The following is a 17,397-nucleotide window of genomic DNA, read 5'->3' as shown; positions in this document are numbered from 1 at the left end:
TCTAACGATGACCACCATTTGTCCTTTTTCAATAACTTCTCCTAATCCTCCTCCACAACGACGTATGCTCGACCACTCCTCTTCAAAGCTAAATAACAATTTAATAATTTAATAATAACTAACTAATTTAATAATAACAATTTAATAATTTATCATTACGTATTATTATATCACTTTTATTATTGTTTTTTTCATTAATTATCTTCGTTTAATATTACCACTGCATCCAAACTCATATTTACATACATACACATATACTGTATATGTATACACGTACATGTAGTACCTATATCATTGGTAATATTACCTTTTCCCCTACTTAAGAACGATTCGACTTAAGAATGGGTGTCTGGAACCAATTGTGTTCGTAAGTTGGGGACCTAGTGTACTCATAAATGCATGAAATTGTTCATGGTTGCATGTTCTTTAGATTCCGCACGGCACGGATTCAGACAGACATCAGTACTGCACTAATGCACGAGTAAGTATTACTGTATTTTCTAGTTTTTGTGTCCTCAACTTATCCCATGCCTATTCTACATCTTTGTTCATGTCTATTCCATAACCCTGTTAGACTTTTATAGCATTTCTATCTATAAAATATTGAGGACTGAGGCATCCTAAATCCTCATTATTATCAACATTAGTACAACGTTGCTCTAATGTTTTTGTTTTTCTCTAATAGACTGTAATATTTCTTACACGCTGTGTCTGTTAATTTGTCTTTATATAGTACTTTTTGTGTGCTTCTTTACTTTCTTGTGTTAGAAGTCTCCTATATAATGTGTTTTTCTTCTCACAGGCATTTTGCAATCCCTTTGTCATCCATGGCTGACTTCTGTTCTTTTGCATATTCTCTTAATGGACAGAGGACTTCTTGCAGATATGTCACTCTTTTTGACCATCCTGCGTGTTCCCCTGATCTAATTCCATTTGGGAACATTTGGAGATGGATGGCAAGGGAAGTTTATAAAAATGGACATCAGTTCCAGACAGTGGATGCCCTGCGTGAAGCCATCTTCACCGCCTGGAACAGCATTCCCACTATCCTCCTGGAAACACTGGCATCAAACGAGCCCAAAACAACAGGTCCTCATTTTCTTTTTTGAACATTTTATATCTATTTTAAGGGAGTTTCAGGTTTTTTTTTTAGGGTCTTAAACTTTTGATCAGCTGATGGCAACAGCCTGTTTCACCAACATTTTTTTGTTTCACTCCCGTTTCTTGTTTTTGCATTTTGAAGTTCTACTTAGAACCTCCTTAAGATCCAACAGTGCAAAATGTACATGCAATTTTTCAACTGGTCTTAAAAGTGTTGCCCAGGAGTGTTCATTAGTTTGCAGCCTGCAGTGATGTAGCTAATGCGGTGATCCCCAACCACTGTGCTATGGCACATGTGTGCCCTGCGAGATTATCAGGCTTGCCTCAGTAAATTATCCAATTTCACTTAATTGAATAATTTTTTAAATTGAAATAATGTGTCTTTGTTCATCTATCTAAGCCGGTGACATATAGTAGCTCTACCTCCAGTAGATAGCAGTAGATACATAATTAACCTGTGGATGCACTTGTGAGGTGGTGTGCCTTGGCCCACTAGCGGATGGGAGCACTGATCTAATGAAGCAGCTCAGCTCAGGTTTACTAATCAAACTCAGATACACTAAGAAGGACGCCCCATAGCCTGCTTTATTGGTAATTTATTACTGCACATACACCTGCATATGGGTCATATATACATACATCTTTCTTCCCAACAACACACAAGCATTACATTCATTTCCTGGCATTGTGTCGCTTCTTGCTGTTTATTTCTGAGACTTCACCAAGGGGTTACAAAAGTTTAGACATACTTTGTCTTGCTATTAAATGAGAAGGTGTCTTCAGACTTTTGACTGGTACTGTATGCCATGAGGAGGCGGATCTCGGTAAGATCACTGTCTAACCACACACACACACACACACACACACACTAATAAGAAAATTGTTTCTGCGCAGGCTTCAAATCACAGTCTGAGATCAACATTTGCATCATGTGTGTCCGCGCTTCACAAATATCTGCATATTATGGCCTCACGCCTTTGTTTATAGACAGCTAAATAAGATCCAACACATAGAAAAGTCACGACCCAGTGATAATGTGCACTTACGCTCAAATTACTGTATTGACCTGAATATACGATGGCATGATTCCCCTAAAAGCAGTCCGCAAAACAAAGGTTGTGTTATATTTGGGGTCTAGAGATATTTATGCAAACCAACAGGTGGCACGAGACAGAGCTTTTCTTCCTGTCACTCACACACACCAGCTGCAGAGATCAGCTGGGGGAAAAAAAGTGTGTCAAAAGGTTGGGCAACAAGTTGTGTGCTATGATGATGTGATGATGCTAATTTTAAGACCGTCATCATCAAACTGTTAAGCAGCAACCAGTTATTTCACTGATATTGTTTTCCAAAAATTCCTTTAAAAAGAGGGGCGTCTTATATCCGGGTCAATACGGCAATTCATATTTTGAGTTTAAGTGAAGTCATGTGTTCTTTAAGCTCCAGTGACAAAAAGAAATATCAACTGTTATTTTTTTAAATATTGACATGTCCAAAATTCTTCATAACCTTTCTCTACACGTGCATGTCCAGTTTTCTAAATGTATAGATCTAGACTGAATAGGCTAGATCAGGGATGTTTCAAGTGCAAACCGGGCGCCGTTTACAGCACGCGGCTGTTTTTTCATCGGCCCTCTGCACATTCTAAAAAGACATTTAAACAAGAAAACTAAAAGAAAACCCAACAAAGATGGAAAAAAAGGACATTAATTTTACGAGAATATAGATGAAATATTGGGAGAATAAAGTCATAAAATGAAGAGTAAAAATAATAAAGTTGAAATATATGAAAAAATGTTGCAATATGAGAAACAAACAAAACAAAGAAAAATGTTGCAATTTTTTGGAAAATTATGTTGGTAAAAAAGTTTTTATATATAATAGGATCAAAATATTATGAGAATAAAGTCATAATATTACTTGAAAAAAATGTAAAAGAGTACTTGTAAAAATAAAAAACAGCAAAAAAGTATAACATAAGGAGAAAAAGTTCATTCTAATAACCCTCTTTGTCACCAACAACAAAGCTGAGATGCAGGCTGTTGTTTTTCTTTAAAGATAAAAAACATTTAAAAAATGTAGAAAAGGGCCCCCAATCCTTTGATTTTTCAGTATGCGGCCCTTGATGGAAAACGTTTGGACTCCTCTGGCCGAGATTATGTGAGAATTTACAGGATCCCTTGTCTGCTAAGATAACGGATATACGTTTTCAAACTGTGATTAAAAAAAACAACTTGAGTGTCACTTCCTTGTGTCATTTCCAGCCAAAAGTTACCCATTCAACCATTACAAATTCACTTAAACTCAAAATTTGGCCATCACTCATTTTAACTGTATGGGAATGTGCAGAACATATCAAGCACATTACATGAAACAACACAAAATAGTTCTCTGGTAATATAAGTTCACTTCCTTCATTCAACTAGAACAGTTGTCGGGGAATATACTACATGTGTATGTATATATACATATATGTATATATATATTAAACAAATATTCAAGTAATGTGGTATAATAACCTTAGAGAGTACCCTGACTGTGCTACATTTTTATTGTTGATCGATGATAGTCCCCTGAGTGTGACCCACATATATAGGCCGCTTTGTTTCACATAGGGATGGGAATAACAATAATTAAGAATTCAGATGAGTGATGAATTGTGTTTTGAAGTAATTGAGGCACAATGAAGTGCATTACTTGGCTGCCACCAGCAGAGACGCTGTTGATTCAGTCTCTGTTTGTGGTCTAAAGGTGGCTTGGCACATTATTCTGCTCAATACAACACTGGCATGGACATAGGTGTGGGGACCATTCAGAGATCCTAACATAATATTTTTTTAAATAATCGATTCATTTTACTCGGTAGATTAAGAATAACGTCGCCAAACGCCCATCTCTACTCCATACTGTGTCAAATCCAAACATTGAGACAAAATATGTCCTAGTCATTTTTAATGTGTAATGAAAATGTGAAATGTAACAAAAGTTGATGAGTGTTGGACTAAACCATTATTTAAACTACAAAATAAAACAATTACTGTCATGTTACTTTTCGTCGTATTTTCTGATCTGGGCCACACTCGTAGCTGTGTATCTCCCCTGGGATAGGATAATATGAAGGAGGACAAAAAGACAATCGTGTGCTTTTACTTTAAGGTTGACACATGACCAGATAGAGACTTAAAATGAAGAAATATGGCATACATGTCAAGCTGTTTGTTGGCAAAAAACCACAAGGTTGCCTTTCAAATAAAATCTGTGATGTGATGTCACCCAAAACAGTAAAAAAAAAAAAAATCTATTTGTCCTCCTTGTTGAGCCAAAGTAGTTCATCCATTCAGACTGATTGTCTCTGGGTGCAGGTCATGTTGACGGTGGTTCCTTACAGTGGTGCTCCTTGTAAGACTGCTACACTCTTCAATTATGAGCTTTTTGGAGTCTAATATTTAGTAGTCCTCCACAATCTCCTGTTTAAAAAAACAAACAAAAAAGCACTGGGGTGTATTTGGTGGTTTGGTGGACAGTATCTGAGCTGCCAACAGTGTTCCTTTCACCATGTGTTCACTCTGTGCTTCAGTCTGTAGAACTGTTTCCAGCTGTAAAATCTAAAAGGATGGGTGTGAATCCCCCCCTCCAGAATCACCAATTAGGACTCTTGTAAACAAAAAAGCTTGGTAATGGTGGGAGAAGTGGTCCATAAAAGAAAATAAGAGGGTGGATGTTGTACCCTGTCAACACAAAAATCCTTTCGGAGTGATTCAGGAGGGACTTTAGTTCGTTAGTCGGCATCTTCAGGGCAGACGGGCTAGTCGGGTCTGAAGATGGGGATCTTTGGGAGGAATTCTATTAGGATTACCTGAGTGGGACAAGAGAAAGAGATAGCAAGGTGAGAAAACCAGACTCGGGTGGTTATTGGATGCCAACTTACAAAAAACATAACATCGCCCCTCAAGTTGTACAATTCACAATTCAAACTAAATTATCAAGTAAAAACTCACACAGAAGGTCAAAGTTTGCTGCCATGTTAATGTTTGCGTCACTCCAGACCTCAGTTCAGTGAGCATCACATCAACTCTGTGTGCATGTCTTTTGTTTTTTTCTTTGGCTTTTGTGGCAACACTCAAAAAGCCTCAACAAAGGGTGGTAAGAGAAGAATATACACAGGAAGTAAAGTAATGTCACCGTAACACATTGTCACTCAAATTAAAGTGGAGCATTTACAATGTTTTTACACTGTTAACTTCTTTTTACACTTGTTTGACAGGAATATTAAAGAGTGACGTGTGTGATATCACCAAACCTTGCAAGAGCTCGGCATCAAAGGTGTGTGTTTTGATTTTTCTTTGGCTTTTCACAGCACTTATGCCAAAAGAAGAAGCAGCTTCAACAAAGAATGTGGCAAAATTAAGGTACAGTGTTTTTTTTTGCAACACTTATGATGGGCCTCAACAATTTGTGTTAAGAAAAGAACACAAAGAGAAAAATCTACACAGAAAGTTACGAAACGTAAGGAGACTGTGGCTATATGCGTCGTCACTTGGTATTGGAATTAAGGTAGAGCATTTTGTTTTTATGTTTTGATCTTCAGGATCGGACAGTATCGGCTTCCCCCACGAGATCGCCGTAAAACGTTTGTAACTCTGGGCCACACTCTAACATGATAGGTGCGGCAATGCGCCTCAAAGCTGGTTGCGACTCAACTCCCGCCACCCGCAGGAAAAAGCAACGCTACCATGCAGACGTGTCTGCGGTATACCCTGGTGAAGTTAGTGCCTCGTTGGATGTTGGCTAATCGGCTCCATAGCTACAGCGGTAGTTCCCCTGACTGTGCCCGGACTACTGTGTCATTGTGCGAGGAGCTTGCATGGAAAGTGCTGCTCTAACTGCTGGTTGCTTATAGTAGAGACCGTCAATAAATTACTATTGTGTTGAAGAGAGTGTGTTCAAAAAAATTTCATTAATTCTAAATCACAGCACAAATTGATCAATAACCATGTCAAATGATAACTCCTACCCTAAAAGTATTTTATATGCCCATTTTTTTTAAATCAATTTTATGTTTTATTGGAACTGACTCATGGAGGTTTGTCATAAATGCCAAACAATATTGTTGGTCATGCTGTGTGATAAAAAAGTCAATTCTGCAATTCACTTAAGTTACATTATTTTCAATGCTTTGAAGAGCTGTTTTCATAACCACATTCAATTCCACAAAATCATGTTCCTAACAAAAGGCTTATTAAAAAAAAAAAAAAAAAAAAAAAAAAAGAGAGTATCTCTATCGGATCGGATCAGCAAGACTTTTAAAAAATCGGATTAGAAGCCCAAAAATGTGGATCGGGACATCCCTAATTTTAATATCAGTCGTGATTAACTTACTTTTACACCTGCACGACTGTTTAAAATACCAAATGTTGCTTAAAACCTTGTCTACAGAATGGATTGTCTTTAACCTCAGATGTTCAGACTGCATCTGTCATTTTATTTTAAATAAGTCAAATCAACAACAATCAAAGTAGGAACTATCAAAATGTGGCTTTTCATTTGCCAGCACTTACATATTCCATCATGTTGTTGGATTGACACTTCCTTTTGCTCAGTCTCCAATGCAAACACAACTGTAAATAGACAGAAAAGAAAAGGATGATGAAAACATACAACAAAGAGCACTCAGTAGACAGCAAACCTCCGCCAAGGCCCAACAATCAGAACAAATAGCAGCTAATATTACGCTGCATGGAAGAGGAATGCAGCAGGTAACAGGTGAGCTCTTCAACACGTCTATAAACAAGACACACAAATCACACAAACAAACAGACCTTGTGGTAGAGTCTACTGTTCTCCCACTCTAGAAGCTTCTCTATAGATCTTCTTGTCTGGAAGCCAAGATAGAAAAAAGCTCTCATGGTTATGTCTGTCACAGTTGCAAATGTAGTGTGGTGTGTGTGTGCGTGCCTCACCCTCTTGCTGAGACAAATGACAGGCCACAAACTGAAGCCAAGTGTGCAACAGCAGCAGAGGCAGCCGCACAGGAGCCACCTCACGTTCACCGGCAGAGTCTTCCTCAGACAACTGTTCACGCGGTTGATGCTTGCTTTGAATTCTTCTGGTGCTACCTGAGAGAGCATGTATGTGGTTAGATAAGTCATAGTCATCGCACTTTGGGATCGCGACCGACCAGTTGAGAATCACTACTCTGAAGTATATACAAGTTACAAGGTAGCTAAAAAAAAAAAGTGCAGTCGTCCGTTGCTACATCGCGGTTCGTACATGGCACCCTCAAAGTAATTCATTAACAAATGCTTGCTGTTTTGTGGTTGAATATGGCCTATTATTAGTAAAAAAAAAAAAAAAAAAAAGAAGCATATTTAACATTACGTTACATTGGCCACTAGGTGGCAGTGTTTGGAGACACAAGGGCCAGACGTAAACGCTAGAAAAGGTTTAATTAATTTCACAACAGGCACAAAAGTAATAACATAATAATCCTAATAATAACACAGGCTATGGTGTGGGCCATACCCCACGACAAGCTAAAACTCAACTCTGAACCTCCGACGTCATCTGTCTGGCCGCCATTAAGGTCTGCTAGGGAACACAGCAGTTTTATTTACGTCGTAACTGGCTTATTTACTCTCATCATTTAAAGCCGCCATTACAATACATGGATGAGACAATAGCCACTGCGGGAAGTTGCTGTCCAGAAAAAAAACAAGGAACTCCTAACGTGGGAGTCTGTTATCTTATTTATGTCTAATATGGCTTATTTTCTCTGAAAATGACGAAATGGGTGCTGTTTCATGTGTAGAGGACTCCAATAATGGTAATAATGTTTTCTATGCCATAACCATGAAAAGATTCCATTTATTAATATCAAATACTACTTTGTGGAAATTCACTTATCGCTGAGCTAATTAGCCGCGATAAACGAGGGACGACTGTCTATGCAAGTTTCATTTCTACAGTACTGTATTGTCGCTTGAGAAGATATACTGTAGTAAAAATAGGGGTGAAGGGGTGTAATCACTATTCATGCCGTATTCATGAACACTGCATTCCATATCCATGTTTCACTTACCTTGCCTGTAAGTGCTGAAGGGAATTCCGATTCAAATTTGTTACTAAGCCCAAACCTGCGGGGTTAAGAGGGACATCAAAATGGAGATGTAAACATCGGTGGTCTTAAAGTGACATTTGTCATGATCATGAAAAAAATACAGTGGAAGGTCTGGGGTCATAGAATTAGGTTTTAAAGAAAAATATCCCTCTAAACTAGTACAAAAAATTACTCTCTGAAATGCAGACATCTGCTTAAAAAGTCACGCTTTTCTTTAGCGTCATGTGGCTTCTTCCTGAAGGAGAGGCCGGTTAAGACTGTTATGTTAAAATTGACTGTCCAGTTAAAAATGTTATCTGATGGTGACAATTTGACCCTGGAACAGATGACTTCTTTTTCTATGAAGTTCTATGGGGAATAGCTGTTTCCATATTGGGGGTCAACCTTTAATGTTTCAGTGTAGAGGTAGTCCTCGATTTATGATGTCTGGTGGTGACAAACACACTCTAATAAATTCATTTAAAATTAGTTTTGGCCCGTAAATACGAGACTCGCTGGAGAATTAGTTACAGGGCGCGCAGCGAAAGAATACAGTTCAAGTCTCACACGCAGCTACACCGAGGAAGCATAACATCACTTATTAATGAACTTTTTGCACATCATTATGTCTCCCAAGCGTTAGGTAGCCTCTTCTGGTGGCAGTGTACCAAGGAAAAGGAAAGCCATCACTACGGAAGTGAAAAAGAACATCATAAAACGCTCAGATGAGACACGCCCACCAATACTGGCAACACTTTTGCTCTAAAAAGCTCGACAGTCGTGACCATCATTAAATATAAAAATTCAGATCCTCTGCTCCTATGAAAGACATGGTAATAATCAAGCAGCATAGGGGCCTCGTTGTTGAGATGGAAAGGTTGCTAGTGCTTTGACCGGAAGACCAGAATCAACACTGTATCCCAGTGAACCTTATCTTGATTCCAGAGAAGGCTGAGATTGCTTGAAACCTTCAAAACTAAAAAGGGGGGTGACAGTGAAGTGTTTATCGCCAGCACGGGGTATTACTGTTTCATGTAATGCTTGTGTTTGTATTACTGTATTTTATATCCATCGTGTGTTTTGCGTACAACATAAGTGACTTAAGTGTTAATATTAGGTAGTAATATTGTTACCCGAGGACAACTGGTACTAACTCAGCAGAATTGTATTGAACCAAGTTTAACACTTTATCTTTACATATTACTTGCTATTTATAGCCATGATCTTTAATGTGACGGTAATTTGAGGTTACTTTCGAGTGAACAAAATGGGAAAATTAGGAGGATTAAGTGTACCACCACTGTGTCTAATGCTACGAGACTATCTATGGCTGTGCTCTGGTCTTACATTCTGAAATAAAGTCATGATTCGGTTTTTTAAATTGCTGACAAAAGTATGAACAAGCGTGAAGAGAGACAATTAGACGAAAAACAATGTATATATGTAAAAGTAGCATAAACTCTTATAGTTAGCATGTGGCTAACAGAGGGGCTACATTGAGCCATAGAAGGAGGATAATCAAGTTAGCACTCAGCTAGCACCGACCCGCTAATCGTCAGGCGACAACGTTACAAGTCTCCCCCTAATGGCAGCGAGCCTCGTCAGCTACTTACACGGTGACGTGTCCGGAGCCTCGCACCACCACCGGGTCCGGAGCGTACTTGAGAAGCTGTTCCTCCGCGGCCCTGTCCTCGTCCTCTTCTTCCTCCTCCTCTTCCTCGTAGATCTCGTCAAAGTCCTCCATCATCGCACCACGTCCCCGCCGAACCGCGATGCTCCCCGGTCGAGACGCCGGGTCAGACACGATGCCGCCCGGGATTGCTCCTAGCAAACCTGGTCGGATGGAGAATAAACAAGTAGAGAAGAAAGCGAGGCGTCCCAAACCCGATATTTCACATCTTCCAGGAGCAGGCTCACAAACAAAACATCAACATCCGCGGCAGTCGCTGTACGACACCGGAAACGCGACATCACTTGTATGTTTTCTGCCGGAGATACATTGCAAATACCTCTTTAATTGTCACTCTAACAAACTACAGACTCGTGTTGGTTTTTGCACAGCAATAAGGGAAATATGTTGTTAAAAGTAAATCGATGATTTATGTCACACCGCCATATTAGCTTTTTGTCTTATTTTGAAACGATTTACTAGAAATGATGCTATACACAGATAAATACTTTACTTTCTATGTCGCTCGTCCTAATTAGGGTCCCGGGTACTTTAAGAGAAATTCACAACATTGAAATTCACTGATATTTTTTTTAAAATATGAACGCATCTTGGTTTTATGAGCGCCATGAGTTAAAAAAAAATCAGGACTGTGAGAAAATGCGTCGAGTCTAATCAGTTTCCAAGTTTCTTTTTTGTCTTATTTCGAAAGGCTTGACTTTTTTGATTTAATACATACACACAGTAACAAAAAACATTAATGTTATTGGTGTTGTTAATCTACGCAAGAAATATCAAAATTGGGACTGTACAGCTACGGTTACAGTTATTATTATTATACAGTTACGGTTATTTGCCTAATGGTTGTTTTATTTGGAAAGGCTTTACCGGAAATTACATACAGCTTCTCATCAGGTTTTTTTTTTTACGTTACGGTTATTTAGCTACTGTTTGTTTTATTTTGAAAGGCCTGACCGGAAATTATTTAGGACCAAACTACGGTATTCAGGTTATTAATTTATCACATTGTTGTTGTTAATTTACGCAAGAATCTTTAAAGTTAAGAAGGTATGAGAAAATATATCGCCGTATTATTATTATTATTATTATTATTATTATTATTATTAGGATTATTGAAATACTAGACCGGAAGTAGGACTGGAACCAAAACACGAAGCAACAGTCGTGAAGGTGTGTAGCCATACAAGTGTTTTTTTTTTTTTATTGAACATTGTTAACATAGCTGAGAATTATGTTTGTATTAGTCGGTGATTGTTGAAAATATATGCACTGTGCTTACAGTCTTTTAGATACGTCAAGAACGGTACTTCCTGGTCTACTGAAGTGCTGCCATAATTTGGTTAAATCCAGTTATTTTTGCTGTCGTTTAAAATCATGACCACGAGCACTTTAAAAACGATTATACAAGTTTTCAGAGACGTGGTTCCTGTCGTTACGAGCGGGATGTTCTTGATCATCCTCACGTCGTGTGCTTTGTTTGGCATCCTAACCTATTTAGACTTTTCTCCAGGGAGCCTGAGCGTTGGTTCCAGTGTTTTTCTCAATGGACATATACACAGGCTCTTCACCTACCCTTTCTACCACAGAAGCCTCAGCCAGCTGCTCCTCAGCATCTGCACCGTTGTGTTCCTCAGTGGTAGTTTGGAGAAAGGAGTTGGCACTGTTCGCTTCCTGTTTGTGTGCATCCTGATGTCCACCATCACTGGTTTGTTGTACGCCTTCCTGGATGTCCTGCAGGATAGCCAAGCGCCCACAGAGGGCTTAGTACCTGTGGCCCTGGCCTGTGTGGCCCTCACCACCACGCACACAAAAATGACTAAAGGATTCCTTTGTGGGGTCAGTTTCCCCACCATGGCTCTTCCGTGGGTGTTTGTCCTAATCACCAACATCGTTATTCCTCATACTGTTCTCCCATGCTGCATCATTGCCACTCTCATTGGATGGGCCCATGGAAGAGGATGGTTCTCCCTTTTGGACATCTCTGAGGCCAGGGCAGGTCTTGTGGAGAAGAATGCACCTTTCCGCTTGTTGAGGAGCATCAGCATGGTAGTGTTTGTCCCAGCGTCCACAGAGGAGAGGAGGCAAACACTGCTCCCTCAAATAAACCCAACACCGGGCTCCTACCCAGTGCAGGCCTACGCACCAGTATCAAGCACCAACATGGCTGCTGGAAGCACAGACAAGATGTATGAGGGTTGGAGAAACTCTGCCGGTGCTGTATCTGGTCCAGCACACCTCCCTCATCTTCATGGTTCTGCACCAGGCTTCGGTGGACACATTTTAGAACAGAATATTGGTCAAAGCTGCAAACAAAACCATCACGCTCATAGTCATGGTCATCTTTACGTTAAGTAGTTTTCTCATCGCTGTCCTTTTTTGTTTCTCAGTTGAGGCAGATGGCCACCTAGATAGAGTCTTGGTTCTGTTGGAGGTTTCTTCTTTGTGTTAGTTTTTCTGTGCACTATAAGCATGCATTATACAAGTGATGCTAATAATCACCGTCACCCTGTGACTGGAATAAAAATGTCACTTCACGTCAATATTTGTTTCAGTAAAATGTAGCTTAAATAGAGCTGGTCAGTTCCTGAATCACCTGGGTTAACGATTCGAATCTTTCAAAATCCATCCACCAGAGACTCGGATGGTTATGTTGAATTGGTTCATTTGAGGCTTTGACTCTTAAGTATAAGATAAATACAGTAAAGAGGCGCCCGTGTTCAATATGTGGCTCATATACAGTATTTTATACACATGCTACATTGATGAATATATTCATATTTTGTTATGTTACAACTGATTTGTGCATTTTACATTTTGTTAAATTTGTTATTGGTGATTGTGTTTGTTTTTTTTGGTGTGCGGAATTTTTAATTAAATGTAATGTGGTGTCAGGGCCAGCAAAGCCTTGTCTAGTGGCCTAAACACTTATCAGAATTACTGACCTATATTTACAACTTCAATTCTAGTATTTGTTCCATGAAACCATTTATTCCCAGCAGTCTTCATTCAGTGGCACGTCTCTTTGCTGCACTGCCTCCAATACATGTATGTTAAGTGACCTTTTATGTCCAATCAGTTTTCAGCTTCTGTGTTCGCCTCACAGGGCCAGCTAGCAGGAGTAGAGTAACATCGGCATTTTTTTGTTCTCTGATTAGTTGATGTCTGACAGCCTATTCCTAACAATAAGTCACTAGTGTGCTTTAACACATGACATGAACAGCGCAGCGCTTAATGGATGCTGTTCTGTCACGGCGACAGACACAGCGTTGCTCATCTTCTATGTGTGTTATATGAACAAATAAGTGAGTTTATACTGTATGCGTGTTTAATATATACACGTCATTTTGGGAAAGGGTTTATTTGCCACTTTCACTGGAAGGCTTCCAGACCAGTGCTTATGTGTGGTGGCATTTTATTTCATTTGTTTTTCTCACAGTATTAGATACATATTGATTCTGAACTGTTCTAGATGTTGTAGTGTAGAGGTTTGGAGACTATATATTCAAAGATAAAGGCTTAACTGGGTTTCTCGCTTTAGTAATAATGGAATTCATTCCCAAATCTATAACACTACGCATTGTTATATTTCCTTTTTGTATGTTATTTTTTTCTGTATTATTGATGATTTGTATAATTGTGATAGTGGTGGTATTAAGAGGTGGATTGGGACGCTTAAGTCCCAACTGAGGGCCCAGGTACCAAATGCACAGCCCACCACTTATGTAATGTGCATGCGCATGTGATCACTTTAGTGAGTGACTCAGAGTAGCCAGAAGCCATAAAATGAACCAAACATCACTAACACTAAATTCCAATGGCTGACAATCCACAAAAGAGACACTATGGTGTGCACATAAGCACTTTGGTTTAATGGATACTTTTGCAAAGACATATTAATGGCTGCTCAGATGACATTTGAGTCCCTTTGGATCAGGAAGGCCACTGAGTGTCACAGGATTAGTGTTCTACATGGAAAACAGGACTCATTCCTCCCAGGTGTCTCCATAGATGTTTTTCTTCACTGTAACAGGAAACACACATGATACAATGTCTTTTATGAAAAATATTCCAGGTCATATTTGAGACATTTGTTCAGAGACAGCCCACCGCTTTTTGTTGGTCTTTCCTGCTCCTTTTCGGGTGGCGTTTTAAGGAGCGTCTCTGCCTTTTGAGTGAGCGTGACTTCATAATTCTCTCGGTTTTTGATCCGCAAGTCCTCATAGAGGATGGCTTTCCTCTTGGGTACATCCTCTTCCATGTACGTCTGGACTGCAGGGGACAGTGAGGCAGAGATGAAGGTTAGTAGTTAGTGGACAACTGAATGCATTGGGGAAACTCCGGTTTCTTTATTTTATAAATATTATTTCTAAAATTGCAACTTTATTCCTTGTTTTGTTTGTCACATAACAAGTTTTTTCCTGAAATTTTCCATGTTTATATTTTTATCTTAATATGATTTTTATTCTCGGAAAATTAGCCCCTCCCCCCCCCTTCTTTTGCTGTTTTTTTCTTTTTTAGTTTGGTTTATTTGTATTTTTAGAATGTGCCAAGGGGCAATAAAAAATAACAAAAGCACAAAAATAACTTTTTTCATCTTGTCATTATGGGGTATTGCGTGTAAAATAGGAAAAGTGGGAAATGAATTTATTCCATTTTGGAATACGGCTGTACCATAACAAAATGTGGAAAAAGTGAAGTGCTGTGAATACTTTCCAGAGGCACTGTATGTAATTCCAATACATAATCGTGTCAACAGTATCGAACACTATTTGCGTTCCTAGTCTGAAAAAGATAGCTCATCTTATATTCAGACAACAGGTGGTACCAAAAGATTTCTCTCCAAATGTCAGAACTTTCCTGTCACGGTCACACACACACAATCAGTGATGTGGAGAGGTCTACCAGTTATTTCACCGATTTAAAATAGATTTTTCCAAAAACAGGTCTTAAAAAATGCCTACATATGCATTATATACACATACACACTCGGGTCATTGCTCTGCCTAACCCCACTCTTCATTGCTACTTCAAGGGATAGTTCGGATTTTTTGACATGAAGTTGTATGACATCCCCCATCAGCGACTTAGCCCCCCACTTGGTCTCCTAAGTCCAGTTCTGGTCAGATTTCCGTGATGAAGAACGAAGTTCCGCTTAGTTGTTGGGGACAATTAAGTAAAGAGTTTGGCTTTTCAAAACAATATGCGTTCAAAAGATTAATACATTTGCATCACAAAAATGCCCTCTCTCTCTCTCTCAAAAAAAATCAGACCTCACAAAATGCTTGCCGTTGTATCTGAAAGAAGATGCGAGATGCGAGGGATACGGCGGGAGACAGATATAATGCCAAGCGTTTTTTTGAGGTTTGAGTTTTTTTGAGAAAGCATTTTTGTGATGCAAATGTATCTTTTGAACGCATATTGTTTTGAGAAGTCAAACTCTTTACTTAATTGTCCCCAGCACATAAGTGGAACTACGTTCTTCATCACAGAAATCTGACCAGAACTGGACTTAGGAGACCAAGTGGGGGGGGTAAATCGCTGTTATTGGACTACAATGCTGATGGGGATGTTATAAAACTTCATTTCAAAAAATCTGAACTATCCCTTTAACACATAAATACGAGCTATAGGTAAAATAAACAATGATAAATATTTGTCACAGTGTTACCTGGTGCATTAAAGTCTGCATTCCTCATCTGAGAGGGTGTTTCTGGATTAAAACCATGTTCTGGTTCTGATGTCTGGGTCTTGCCCTCTGCTGGCTGGAACATGGTGTCAAAGTTCTGGCTGTTAGGGTCGCTCAGCTCTGATTGAGGACTGTTGGGACTAGGGCGGAAAATCAGAACACGATATTACAGTAGGACGTAAGAGTGTAGAATGACACAGTGGTGTGGAGTGGGTGGTACACACGACTGTGGAAGCAGTCCTCTTTGCCCTCTCAGGGCATCTGCCAGAGGAGAGTTCTCCAACTTCTTGAACTTCTCCTGACACGTTTTCATGTAGGAAATCCTCCCTGCCATGTAGCCACAGAAGCCAGCAACTGGCAGGCACAAACAAGGGGATGCATCCATAAAAAAACAATGCTGCATTCACAGACTGCTGGGAAATATCCCACTTAGAACAAAAAACTAACAAACTTGAGTATTTGTTTCATACAGTGGGGGTTTTGTTTACAAACTTACAGGCCACCTTGGGCAAAGCTCCAAACCTTGGAGATGCAGAGAGAAACCCTGATGTATAAACGGAAAAGAGATCTTTTTAATCATGTCTTCATGTTCTTTAAATAGCCTCCACATTGTGCGTGTGCGTGTTTACCTCTGGAAACAAAGGCTTGAGTGATAGCCATGCTCACCACAGCAAAGGGCAACTCTAGAAGAGAAGCATCATTTTTACTTTTCTTATGACATCAATAAAATGATGTAGCGCCTCCGGGTTGTGTAAGTGTACCTAATGTTGTGGCATTGTTTCTCGCACATTGACATGAACTTACCTCTGTAATATAAACTCTCCTGGCGACACTCTTTTAACAGTTTCCTCTCCTCCTCCGTTGGAATGTAGCCCAAACCCAAGGGTACCTGTGGCCGAGCAACCATAGATACTTAATGATATTTAATGTCAAGCAACACCGAGACCGCATTAAAGACAAACTGGTGAAGTTTAAACAAGCAGGTGCTTCAGCTAATAGTCATTTCAAGCTAGCTCACGCCTTAGCACACGCTTGGATAATGCTAACCTGTGCTCCTCGCCGCTCCACTTCCTCCTTAAAACCCGCAGAAGAAGAAGACATGTCGCAAAAACAACAACACCTTTTGTAGCCTTCAATGCATTAGAAATAACATAAAGTAACCCACTATAAGAGGAGTATCATATAGCATACGTCCTCTGTGTGACGTAACCCGGAAATGAAAAGGTGACTTTAGTAGAGTAGGGTCGCCGTACACGGCAAAGAAAAAAATAGTGGCTGAATAGAGAACAGACCAACAAGAAATGAAATAGAGTATGAACATTTTTTTAAAGCTATGTGTGTGAATAATAAAAAATGGAGTTCAATAATTCAACAGGCGCTTTTCCTTTGGAAGGTTTCAAAATGGTTCACGGTTCCCCCGTAGCGACTTTACTGCTAAATACAGTACTGTACAGTGATGCAGTGCGTTATCGTAATGAACTCATGTAAACAAAAACAGCAGCATAGTTCTTAAAAGCGTAATTATTATTGCTTGTTACAAGCTCCAAAAAAGTATTAAAAAGGTTGTTATTTTATTATTTGGTGTTAATACAACACACACACAAACACAGTAGACAGTAGACATAATGGAGGCATCGGGGATGAGTACAGAAACAAAATAATATTGTACAAAATAAAATATTCATAATAAGATTATGAAAACACCAAAGAAAAAAAACCTACTATTTTTACTGTACTATAGTGTATCTCATAAATTTGAGACACTATCGACAAAATAAAAAGAAACAAAATAAAGGTTGAAAACATTTTTTTCTATTATTTTTG

The 17,397-nt window shown here is 39.2% G+C and overlaps 3 protein-coding genes across 3 annotated transcripts; 1 reads left to right on the top strand and 2 right to left on the bottom strand.

The window, feature by feature from the left end:
• Window positions 1–1,668: 1,668 nt before the first annotated feature.
• chic2 (cysteine-rich hydrophobic domain 2) lies at window positions 1,669–10,168 on the bottom strand. Its single transcript, XM_054780267.1, has 6 exons — window positions 9,811–10,168; window positions 8,180–8,234; window positions 7,062–7,217; window positions 6,921–6,977; window positions 6,660–6,719; window positions 1,669–4,957 (listed from the first exon to the last, which is right to left on the bottom strand). Exons 1-6 carry the CDS (start codon window positions 9,942–9,944, stop codon window positions 4,907–4,909), a joined length of 513 nt encoding a protein of 170 aa, XP_054636242.1. The 5' UTR covers window positions 9,945–10,168; the 3' UTR covers window positions 1,669–4,906.
• On the top strand, window positions 9,970–14,490 carry rhbdd2 (rhomboid domain containing 2). Its single transcript, XM_054779022.1, has 3 exons — window positions 9,970–10,053; window positions 11,012–11,057; window positions 11,398–14,490. The coding sequence occupies exons 1-3, from the start codon at window positions 9,970–9,972 to the stop codon at window positions 12,240–12,242; spliced, it is 975 nt and encodes a 324-aa protein (XP_054634997.1). The 3' UTR covers window positions 12,243–14,490.
• Window positions 13,733–16,813, bottom strand: LOC129183147 (OCIA domain-containing protein 1). Its single transcript, XM_054780064.1, has 8 exons — window positions 16,621–16,813; window positions 16,378–16,462; window positions 16,203–16,256; window positions 16,070–16,117; window positions 15,798–15,927; window positions 15,556–15,713; window positions 13,995–14,156; window positions 13,733–13,908 (listed from the first exon to the last, which is right to left on the bottom strand). Exons 1-8 carry the CDS (start codon window positions 16,672–16,674, stop codon window positions 13,871–13,873), a joined length of 729 nt encoding a protein of 242 aa, XP_054636039.1. The 5' UTR covers window positions 16,675–16,813; the 3' UTR covers window positions 13,733–13,870.
• Between the last annotated feature and the right edge of the window lie 584 nt (window positions 16,814–17,397).

Source organism: Dunckerocampus dactyliophorus, chromosome 6 (genome assembly GCF_027744805.1).
Source record: "Dunckerocampus dactyliophorus isolate RoL2022-P2 chromosome 6, RoL_Ddac_1.1, whole genome shotgun sequence".
Lineage (NCBI taxonomy): Eukaryota > Metazoa > Chordata > Actinopteri > Syngnathiformes > Syngnathidae > Dunckerocampus > Dunckerocampus dactyliophorus.
This window is presented reverse-complemented; position numbering and strand designations above follow the sequence as displayed.